General features: G+C 36.5%; 1 protein-coding gene across 1 annotated transcript; it reads right to left on the bottom strand.

The window, feature by feature from the left end:
* Positions 1-745: 745 nt before the first annotated feature.
* Gapvd1 (GTPase activating protein and VPS9 domains 1) lies at positions 746-11,434 on the bottom strand. The gene is made up of 10 exons (XM_076398449.1): positions 11,226-11,434; positions 10,428-10,951; positions 10,207-10,374; positions 9,953-10,148; positions 6,192-7,461; positions 5,840-6,137; positions 4,252-4,635; positions 3,540-4,194; positions 2,401-2,654; positions 746-1,588 (listed from the first exon to the last, which is right to left on the bottom strand). The coding sequence occupies exons 2-10, from the start codon at positions 10,934-10,936 to the stop codon at positions 853-855; spliced, it is 4,470 nt and encodes a 1,489-aa protein (XP_076254564.1). The 5' UTR covers positions 10,937-10,951; positions 11,226-11,434; the 3' UTR covers positions 746-852.
* Positions 11,435-11,960: the final 526 nt, after the last annotated feature.

Below are 11,960 nucleotides of genomic sequence, written 5' to 3'. Positions count from 1 at the left end.
ATATTAAACTATGATGATCGTCGCGCCATCTCTCTTCAGTCATAAGCATTACATTAATTTAAATATTAAGTAAGTTTACGAACATGTAAACTACCTTTTTAATATTTAACAAAGATAAAACATCATATATTTCTCCAAAATATTTTTCATTAAAATAATAGCCAGCGTTCTGAAAGTAATTAAATTTCTACGATAAGAAAAGTTTTGCTCCTCTCAAAGGTACAAATATAAAAAATTTTCTCTTGAACAATGTTTGGACTACATAATAGATACAGCAATTTGACAATTTCAAGTTTTTGTTTTTAGTTTTTCATTCATTTTAGGTACTCACCAGACTTGACACCTTTTGAGTTTCACTTATTCAAAGCGATACCATATGACCACGGTGATATACGTTTTCAAAATGTTAAATAAACATAAAATTAATATACGAATAACTTTTAAGAGCTAGCTTTAATATAGCGATACCTCTTTATAGTAGGTTATGAATGAAACTTAATTTAATATAAATTCTGAAATTTAGTATACAAAGCCAGCTTGTTATTGACGAACGAAAAAAACTTTTAAAATATCCAGGATATCCCTGTTCTCTATAAACTTCTTCCATTATTAGTTCCGTCTTCTTCTTGTCGTTACTTAAGAAAACCATACCAGTATAAATGAGCGGCCAAGCTATATTTATAGAGAATAAGTGATGAAAAAAGTTAAAATATACGTTGTCCTCCATATAAATTAAAAACCTATATCATTAATAATACTTTATTTATTTAAAATATAATTATATAAAGACTCTCTATACTAACGAGCGAATAGAAACGTACAAATAAGAGATGATCGAGATGGTAACGCAGCTCAATCTCCATAATCCATCGTCTTGATGTATTCCACAGCCGAACAAAACTGCGTCCACCAGTAGCCCTCCTCGCCCACTATCTGACCCTGGAAGCTGTTGACGAACTGGATGGTGGACAGCAACGCTCCAGGGTTTACCTGAATGATCACGTACACTAGCACGGGGGTGAAGTCGTCCGCGGTGGCCGAGCCTCCCGTCTGCGACAGACCCAACAGATTCATGATGCACTTGGCGCACGTCACCACGCATTTTAACTTCTCCATGGGCGTCCTCGCTATGTCCAGGACTCGGAGCGCCTCCTGCGCCGGTATCCAGGGACTCTCGCGCTGATACATCTTGGGAATGTCCAGATACTTGTGATCGGGGGTGATGACGCGCGACAGGTTGCGTATGTGCTCGCTCAGAACTCGGTCTCGATCTCGGTCGCCGTCGCCGTTGGGGTAGAGCGCCTGGGTGTAGACTCGCGCCATGATGTGTCTCTCCAGGACGTTCTTGATCATCTGGCCTCGTCGCTGGAGCACCTCCTGCCAGTGACGTTTCTCGTGAGCAAGCGCGTACAGTCGTTTGTAGAACGCCTGTAGCGAGTCGCATTTCTCGTCGGCCAAACTCAACTGATGGAACTCGTCGCAGAACTCGGCGATAACCTGTTCCTGCTCGACGACGAACTCCCGAACGCATTGAGCCGCGAAGTATATTTCGCACTGCCATCTGTCGTGTTTGATCTGTTCGTGTAACCTAGCAGAAACAAAAATAAATACATTATTAAATACACTCAGATGGAGAAAATTTATTTTGTCACTAAATTGTTTCGATTTTATCTACTCATCTCAAGTATGTTAGGCGATTTTTCTGATGGTTAAAATGTCTTTGACTTAGTCTTAAATATTGCAAATGGATTATCATGGGCTTCTGAAGGGCTGAAGTCGCTGAAAATGTTGCCCAAAGACCGTATGGGTAGTACAATGTATTCAAAAGCTATCGAGATGTGGTGGGAGATTTAACTCCCTCTGGTTGGTTATCGATTTTCTTCAAATAAAGTTAATATGGCTAAATTGAAAAAAAAATTGTTAAATGAAAACTCTTAGATTTTGCATCAGGACAGCGTGCCATCTCACAATGCTGTTTCTATGAACAATGTCAGGCCAATAGAATCACTGTTCTTTTGTTTTACTCTCAAGTCTTTTAAAAAATAGGGTAAAGAAGTTTCCAGCTAGACAGTTTCAACTGATTCATCACACTTCTGTGTAACTAATTGTTATGGCTTCTATTAAATTATTTAGACTTGAATGACAGAATAGCGCCATGACACAATCATTTTAGAAATGTTCGTTAGTCAGCATAGAGTCTATATTCTATTGAAATATGTAAAAACTAATGTTACTCCAAGGATTCACAAAGAATATATGCATTTAAGGAAACCGTCCATTAAACTATACAAAACACTGGATCAATAATATGCTACAAAACTGTATTAAGAGAATGAGTGAGCTATTGCCAACCCATTTAGTCGACATAACCCACCTTTTACACGTTTCAAGAGTACTTACGTGGTAAGATACATATCGCAGAACAAAAGCTCCTGTTTCGAAGACATCAAGTACTGAATGTAAGCCGACCTCACCGAAATGTCCGCTCGCATACTCTGCAACAACTTAGCGCAACTGGACTCGTCCAATAGGTTAACACAACGTACAGCCTCGGACACTCGCGCCATTTGTGACCACTCCAGCAACTTCCGCGCTTTGCCCAGCTCCAGTCTCAGGAGAGTCTCTAATTTAGATTTGACGCTTCTTGGATACTTCTGAAAACATTTAGCTACATCAGCAACAATAGCAATAAAAATTATTATGAATTAAGTTAACAATCCTTAATAATTTTCGAGATAATTATTTTTCCTACTTGATTTAATGAAATTTACTGTCAAGGGTCATATTTTTCTCAGTCATCCAAACTGGCCATTTCATATAATCAAATCTCAGCTGGTTTAAATGAAACTAGTGATGAACTTTTAGTTTATAGTTTAGTTTAGTCCGAATGATGGAAAAGTGTGAAGATAGGCAGATATAAATATGTAAATAAAAATATTGTTTTGATCGCAAGAGGCAAGCCTAGAAGTGGAAGTTAGTAATATCACATATCATAATCCATTGAGAATATCTCGTGTAATAGGGAAAAAAGAACTCTAATCTAGTATGAGTACATGAATTCTCTAATAACAAATAACACCAACCAGACACTACTTGAATCAGAGAAGTTTTATCAGAACTAGTTGTCATTCGGTTAAAAAAAATTTTTGGTGAGTCAATCATTACAGCAACAAACATTTAATTATCAACTCTTGTTTTGTTTAAGATTATTTTTTTAGAATAAAATAATTTCTAGATTTTTATTAGAGCTGATTAAATGTGATATCTAATAGATCAAAACATATTTCTACAATATAACTCAACTATGTTTTTCTTCAAGATAATCTAGATTTTGATCTTAAGAGTTTTAAAGGTAATATTAATATTAAACAAGAGCTTTGTAAGCTTTTGTTAATTCTCTAAAATCATCGAACTATCCATTAAATTGTCATAAAAAATCCGGAAATATTAAAATTTGTATGACTTGATTGCTCTAAAATACTTATTGAAACTAAGGAATAATAAGAATATGAAGGCCTGGACTTTATAATTTAGTTTACCTTAAGGTAAAGTGGAATTTCTGCAGTGTTAGCTAGCACCAAACGCAGCTTTTTCTTAATATCACTCAAACTATTCGTCTCGGCATCCAAGTTATCGGTCCCGGGACTCTTCACCAATTTCTTCACGGAACCGTTTTCCTTGACGGGACTACTCTCCGCGAATCCCTTCGATCGATATTTCGCCAAAATATCCTCGGAAGAATCAGAGTTCACTCTCGCCGGCGATTCGCTCATGCCCCTTTTCGACGCGGCGTCCGTCAGTTCGCCGTCTCGCAGATCGTCCTGGTTCCTGAACGAGCGTTTCTTGTTGCGGAAACCGTTCTTTATCTTGTCGAAGAACTTGCCCCGTCTGGATTTCGAATCGTCGTCCAAGCCCTTCTCCACGCTCGTATCGAAACTGATGCTCTTCGGGATAGCGCCGGTGGACGCCGAAGGTTTCAGACTTCGTCCCGGCGTAGTGGACTTCTTGATGGCCCCGGGATTAACGAGATTGTTGACACTCAAAACTGAGAGTTCGCTGGTGCTCTCCGATGGGGTTAGGGTGACGTTCAGGCTACTCCCCGAACTATTCAACCATGGTTTTGAGTCCCACTGTTCGGAACTCTCGTTGGCCGACGCTTTGTTCTCAAAACTGTTACTCGAACTTCCACTGGAACTGAACAAAAACAACTTTAGTAATTATCGTTCGAATATTCATATCATTTTAATGTACCTGCTGTTTAGGCTGCAGTTACTTAACAAAATCTCGGTAGGTCTATCGCCGTATTTCTTCGTGATACCTCCCGTCTTCACCAGAGTCGATTCGCCATCCGCGTCCGCGAGAGATCCCTTCTGCATCAAGCCACTAGGTCCAGCCGTCATGCCTCCTTCGCCGGTTTTACCCGATAGGTTCGTCTTCAAGTTGAAAAACAACGTAGGTGTTTTGAAAACGGTGTTGGCATTTCCATCAGTCTCTATTTTCCCGTTCTGCCGCCCGTCCGACCTCTTATACTCGTGGAACGTGGCTCCGGTGATGTAGTTATGATTAATTGACACAAAGTTCGCTTCTGTTGATTTATACAGGGAGGATGCTGAGGCGTAACCGGGACTGTTCACGCTGTAAAAGAGCGGGATTATCTCACAAAGAAATAGCAATAATAAAAAATATTAGAGAATATATTTGGTGCTCATACAAGAATATGAAACAGAAAAGACCAATTAAAGTTATGTTTGATAGAGTGCATCGTTTTCTAAAGTCTGACCAGATTGTCTATGAGACGAGAAAATGTGGTTATAAACTGATTGAAGCCACAACTAAGTTGAAATATAAAACAAAACAACCCCGTCGACTTGGTAACCGCAGTGATCAAGGAGACAGGATAGTCTCCTACAGACATTGTGATTGTCAATCGACAACTTATTCCATTCGCTGACTTTAGAAAGCAACCAAAAATTATTTTATATTTCTTAATTAATTGAAACCAATTATAGCAGATAAAAACATAATCCCACCGCATCAAATTGGCTACAGAAGAAGTCGAACACTTCCCACAATATGGCCACTCAGAATTAAAGGGTATAAAAGCAGAAGTGTCATGGGGCAGAAGGCTAGGTGATGTTCCTCAAATAAAGCATAATACAATAGCTAATTCTGCTAACGATACTTCTATAACACTTTTCTAGCTAAAAATCATGAAGAAGCAACAATATTTGCAAGCACCACTAAATAAAATTAACAGTTGAACCAAGTAATGGATGAATCAAACTGAATGAGACTATATCGGTACTCGTCAATTTAAAGAATAAATTAAATCAACATCCCTTTTAGCATAATACCCAAGTGCCATATGATGATAAAGCAAAAAAAAATTGGGAATGACAATGGGCACACAGGGACAAACTCATCTGAAGAATTAGTTATCAAATTTAGGAAAAGTGTATTGGCTACTTGGAAGTAATTCTGTAACAAGTAAATTCATACAAGTACAAGTAAATAGTTAAGGGAATATTGGCTTAATCAAATGATTATAATGACCTCCATAGAGACTAAATGCCATAGGCACCATAAACCTTTAACCAGGCCATTAGAAAATTAGCCAAGAGTAATGAACAGATGTTTCTTCTTCATGTCAATGTCGAGATAATACTCAAGACACCCAAATCTTAAGTCTAATATAATACTGTGATAGTATTAGTGTACATACCAATATTAAAATAAATAAATTGTACAAAATTCTTTTGTGAAAATATTTTAAAATCTGTAAGCATTTAATCTTTTTCAATAAACCAAAATTTCGCAAAAAAATGGTGAAAAGTCTTACCTAACGGCCACGTAACTGGTTGAATTAACCGCAACATTGGCTACATAATTTTGAGCACCATTCCCGGATGCCGAACCGAAGGTGCTGGAGCAAGAGCTAAGACGCCTCGCGCTAGCAGCCTCGTCGGTCTCAGACCTTGTGTCGTCAGACCGAGCAACGCTGTTAGTATCATCTGACTGTGCCACACTTGCGGCATCATCATTATCAACCTCGGTTAGACGTTCGGTGTCTGAAGCCGCTACATCAGTAGACCATGCGCTTTCGCTTTGGGTTTCTGAGATATCCAGAACGTGTTCGGCTGAAACATTTAATATTTAGGAGATGAGCATAAAATAGAAATATAACTACTTACCTAGTGGCACTTCCTGTATAGCCTGATCCACCAGATGCAACTGATGCTGTCTTTCCGCCCGCGACTCGCCCGCATCCACAGTTTCCGTATCAGACGCCAACACGTCCGTGCTCCAGGTCTCCGAAATGATGGAGATGGTCTCGTCCCCCTCCAGTAACTTCTTAATCTCAAACTTGCAGAATTTATCGTCGATCTCCGACCGGATCTGCCTGGAGATATTCTGCTGAGGCTGCGTCACGTTCTCCTGCCTGTTATCGACGTTAGGTCTCTCTTCGTTCTCGTTCACCTGACTACTGGGGGTGTCCCGACCGCTGATATTCGGGGTGCCTCGTCCGGAAACGTTCGCCGAAACCATGTCGGACAAGTTATCGTTCTGGTCCTCCTCGTTCTCGAGCTCCAAACTGCTCGCCACCGAGTGATTGCTGGCCGCCTCCGATATGGCCTCCAGATTATCAGAGGTATTTCCTATAGAGCCTTCGTCGGCGTATCCCGAATAGTTCGTTTTTAATTCGGAAGATGCCACCGTCGACGGTTCCCCCGCTATGACCAGGTTATCCTTGGAAATTTCGGATCCATCGAATACCCCACTGTCGTTTTTAACCGGCACACTTAAATCGATAACTTTCTCTTCGGGAAGAAGACCAATAGGTTCGAAAGCAACGCCGTCTATCGGGAAAACGATCACGACGTTCGTGTTGGTCCTCCGTTCTTCCGGTAACCTCCTGGTGGGTGTTTTCCCTATGGAACTTAGAGAGAAAAATGCTTGTTTCTTCGAAAACGGACTGATATTGTCTCCATTAGGTCTCTGCATCTTCGGCGAATTGTCGGTGGATGAAACGGTTAAAGATGACAGATGCTCCTCGATTGAGACACTCAAAGCAGGGTTCTTCTCGAAATTATCACAACTAGTATGGACTTTTTGTAAAAAACACACCATGTTATTAAGCTCCTCCTCGGTGAACAGCATGATGTCCCTGGGCACCATTGGGCTGCTTCCAACGGGTGCTTCGGGACAATCCATGTTTTCAAACAACAGTTCTAGAAACTTTGCTATTCCCTCTTTATCTAGATTCTCGAATATATCGAAGTGTTTGAGATCAACGTCCTCGAATTTATGTAAGGCCAGGATCTGTAGCATTTTGCCTATTTGAATAAGATTATGTCTAGCTTGTTCATTTATTTGAGTATTGAGAATGCCATATTGTTCCGGGTCCAAAATGGCGGGACAAATGAACAGCGTAAAAATTAACTCTGTAGTAACCGCATTAGCCTATAACAAAATGTACATTGAGACAAATGTTCATAAAGAACTAGAGTTAATTTTGGAGAATTGTTTCGCGTGGTCCGAACACCGCGATCGTTTACCAATTAGACCCATTTGATTTGTTCATTATAGATTCTTAACAAATAATCACTTTCTCTCAAACGCTATAGTGTGAAGAAAAGACATATAATTAACATTTTCCTGTGAATTTATATTTTGAATACAATTCATCATGAAAACAAGAAGTTTTGCATACCTGGATGTATGGGAAGCGTCACTCCTTTAAACATACCTTTGCAAAGAATAACCAGTTTTTTAACAGATTGATAAAACCCTAAATTATAAAGATTAAGCATCAAACCCTCCCTCAACAATGGATCTTAAGACAACCATATTCCGTTTAGTATTACTCGAAACTATTTTTATTCAATTAATATAACTGTTTACATGCATAACCATATTTCTTTTTCGTTTTTTACAGAAAGTAAAATTCTTGGTATAAGTCTCAGTACATAAGTGAAAGTGGTGAAAATATTACACAGAATGTGTTCAAATGGAACAATGTCAAAGGTATATTGGGAGTAAATTGAATGTTCACGATGCTTCAACTTCTTATATTTATTACCCAAAATACCGTTTTTATAACATCTGCCTTTTTATAGCTTTATGGCGGTATTTTGGGTCTCTCTGGCAGAACATTTTATTGCCACTGCCTGACCTCTAGTTTACTTGGGAAAGGAAAAACCCTTAGAAGTGGACTAATGGTTCCAAGAAAAGGCAATTGTCACATACAGTACTGTTTCAGAGTGGGTGTGACATACACACCACCTTAAATGGGGCGAACCAAGAGGTTAACAAGCATTCACAACTAGTTATTTATTAGTCAAGTATGTAAAATAAGATCAATCCGTATGATCGAAGATAGTTCGGGTATTTTATACTGTTGCATTGTATTGTAATTGTAAAAATAAGTTTAATATAAGTAATTAAGAAACAGTTTAGTTTTACTTAAATAAAGATACCCAGGGGCTAATTGATGTCAGTTTCGTGAATCACAACTTATTTTTGACCCTATTGAACCAGCGTCCCGGTAATTATTTATGAATTAAACAAATAATTCAACATGCTTCTTCTGGCCGGATTGAAGTGGCAGATATCGTGTCAACATGGTCCTTCGAGCCGGATAGAAGTAGCATATATCGAATCACTAATTAATACTGTTAGTTTCTGAAGTATCTAACTATATTTGTAATGCATATTTCAATCTTATATATTCAATTTTCTTGCCATATTAAAAAAATGTCATCAATTAAAAATGTTATGTGTAATGTAATCAAAATGTAATGTTATCTATATAATTATATCTATATATTCTATAATATAAAATATAAATATTTTAAAATAAGGATAAGGTGGCGATTATATTTTTAGTGTAAACAAGTTAACAGCATTTTAACAGGAAAACAATCAGAGTTTCAACAAGAACTAGATCATATTTAAGGAACGCTGATACTAAATTGACAGAATAAATATGAAAACGGGTAAAATCGTTATAGAAAATATTATTGGCCACAGTGTTTTGTTCAGACCTCAATAACATCAAGAGGTCGTGTCACGGGCTTATCGCGTTCAATTTGTTTTGGTGAATTATCGAACATTCAAAACGAATAAAATCTACAGTTCATCGTATTATTAAGCAGGGTTTACAATTCTGCATATCATATCTGGCAAATCAATAGACAGAATTGTTCGAATAAGATGCAGGGCTCTTATTATATCACTTGGTGGCGTTTGAATTATTCCCGTGAAGAACCATTAGTTCACTAGGAAACGTCGAATGGCCGTCAATAGTCCTGATTTAAACCCAGCAGATTTTTTATGAGGCTCTCTTAAAAAGAAGTACTTTCAATTCAATACCAGAAAATTAATCTGAATTTCATCAGAGAATCACTGACGAAAGCTGATTGAAAATATCAATTTAAAATCTAATGAATGTTAAAAAAGTTAACGACGCTATTTGGCTGTTTTCCATAAATAAATATCTAATTTTCGCTCTTTGATTTGATATTAGACTTATCATAATCAGGCAAATTACAGACATAAATATTTACATTTTAAAAACAAACGTATTTCTGAGACACCCTATATTTACAAGCATTGAAAATTGATATTAGTTATTATGTTTATATACTGTTAATCATTATGGTACTTTTGTAATTCGACAGTTTTATGAAATTGTTTTATAGAATTTATATTAATAAATTTATTTCAGAAATTAAATTCAGTTAATTTTATTTTTATGTGACGTGATGTCAGAAATAAATCACGATGATATCATGTACTATCCCGTGTGTGATACACTTTTAATAAAAACCACTAAAACATTTTGAAAAGAGGATCACAGTGCATCTGGTGTTTGGCCATGTAAAACATTTACCCTAAGTCACCCAATAAGTTGTTAATCTATGGAGACTCTTAATTACTATATAACACTTACCTCTTTGGTGCAAAAGTTCTTTTCGATAATTTTATATATCTGACAAGTAATCCATGCCAATGCCTTGGGAAAACTATACACATTTTCCAATAGTGATCTTATAAGACTATTAGTGAAATGTGCAATCTTTGATGCGACATCATTTCTGAACTGTACTGCATCTTTATAACCTTCAACAAGCTCACCTTGTGAAAATCTATAACACATGTGTTTTAATTTGTATGCTATAAAAAAACAAAAGGTCCATCTCTCACCTCATCATGGTTTTATCAACGTCAATGTCCAAGAAATAATCAGAGAATGATATAAGCTCCAAAATAGGAATCTCTAATGCAGCGCTCAGAAAAAACTTAGCTGGTTGATAGATTTCATTAAATAGGTAATATAAATGTCTAAAGGAACATGACCTTTGCTGGATAATCCTGTTAAAAAGAGCCCAAAACACTATTATTGCTAAATAAATAGTATATTTTACCTTCTAGGATTGTCAGTTTTGAGCAATTGTTGTTTAGCAAGTTCCAGAAATAAAGAGAGCAGAAACTTTGTATCTTCTGCAAATATACAGCCTCCGTACAATCCATTTAAAACACTTTGTAAAATCAATGTATACTGTACACCATCTTCTGCCAAGCTTTCTCCAGCCACAAGCCATTTAGCTAACTGTTTTGGCTGTGACCTTAATATTTGAAGGAGATTTGCAATTTTCATAGCATTCTGGAAGCCTAAAATATGTCTGGCCTCCACAAATTCAGAATTATGAATAAAATCAAACTTCTGGCAGTTCTGATATGATAGACCCCTCTCAAATAATAAAAGTCTCTGTTTGTTCGTTAACCATGAAGCTTTGTTCACTATATGAATTTTATTCTTAATCAACTTATTCAAATGCATAATATCTATCCTTTCACTATTGATAAATAGTTGCTCTTGCCTGAGCTTGGCAGCAAAAGCAAACAAATCATAGTCTTCATCTTCATTCTTCATTGTTAATCTGGAATACTTTCGCGACAAATGAAACAAATTATTTTTAGAGGTAATTAGAATATGATATAATGTATATATTAATGAACTTTATAAACAAAGAAACTACTAATAAAATATAGATTAAAGATTAAATGATATTTATTCAAATTAGTTTTTCCACATAACAGTTACTTCTAATGTTATAATTATGTGATTCTGGTCTACTAAAACTGTCACATCCGCTTTTCAAGACATGATACAGTTGTAAACAATACAGTAATTGTATAATTTTCATCTCATATTTACTTACTCAAAATTCAAACGGTACTGGAAAAACTATTGACCGACAATGGTGGTACGTTGGTTTCTCATAAGGTTTACTGTGTTCCTCACCATTCCACAACACCGTTTCAATTTACATCTCCTTGTCCACCTACTTTTTACTATTTAAAAATATTATCTTTGCCAAACAGCTATAACAAAGTTGACAGAAATATGCACTTCAAATTGACAGATGTAAATGACATATGGAAATATATAAATTCAATTTCAGGGACATCTTAAGAAAAACACGTGATTCTCTTGTATATTATTAAATTATTAACAACTTAAAATTATCTTTTTAATATTATATGCCTTAAATATATTACAGTAAATATTAACAAAAGCATACAGTTTACTTTCTGAATATGTAGAACACTGTAATGTAGGTCAGTTGTCGCCATCATTTGTCAAACCATAGAAAAAATAGAAATTTCACGGTATAGGCGACCTTGGGGAAATGTTTTGTTTAGTTCAATCAACTGTAGCGCTGCGATCGCAAATTGTGATTGGCAGTTTAAATTGCAGATGCCGCCACTAATATGAAATGTGATTGGTCGATCAAATTGTGTGAAATCAGCATTTTCTATGGGCGTCCATTTTTATGTTTGTTGTTTGTAGGTTATGGTTTTTGTTTAGATCACGAAATTTTCGTTTTACGTTGTGCATATTTTCTGTTTTACATTAATTATTATGGGGTAATAATATAAAAATTGATGATAAT

The sequence above is a fragment of the Rhynchophorus ferrugineus genome, unplaced genomic scaffold (assembly GCF_030347505.1).
Source record: "Rhynchophorus ferrugineus isolate W39M unplaced genomic scaffold, kcgeb_rfMv2 rfM1, whole genome shotgun sequence".
NCBI lineage: Eukaryota > Metazoa > Arthropoda > Insecta > Coleoptera > Curculionidae > Rhynchophorus > Rhynchophorus ferrugineus.
Note: the sequence above shows the minus strand (reverse complement) of the source record. Positions and strands in the feature narration are given on the sequence as shown.

What these genes read in the sequence shown, in the direction of transcription:
- Gapvd1 (XM_076398449.1), bottom strand. Translation starts at nt 10,936, where the DNA reads ATGAAGAATGAAGATGAAGACTATGATTTGTTTGCTTTTGCTGCCAAG. An exon ending in AAAACTGACAATCCTAGAAG is followed by an intron (nt 10,375 to 10,427) that starts GTAAAATATACT and finishes TCTTTTTAACAG; the next exon opens with GATTATCCAGCAAAGGTCAT. An exon ending in AACTGCAGCCTAAACAGCAG is followed by an intron (nt 4,195 to 4,251) that starts GTACATTAAAAT and finishes GTTTTTGTTCAG; the next exon opens with TTCCAGTGGAAGTTCGAGTA.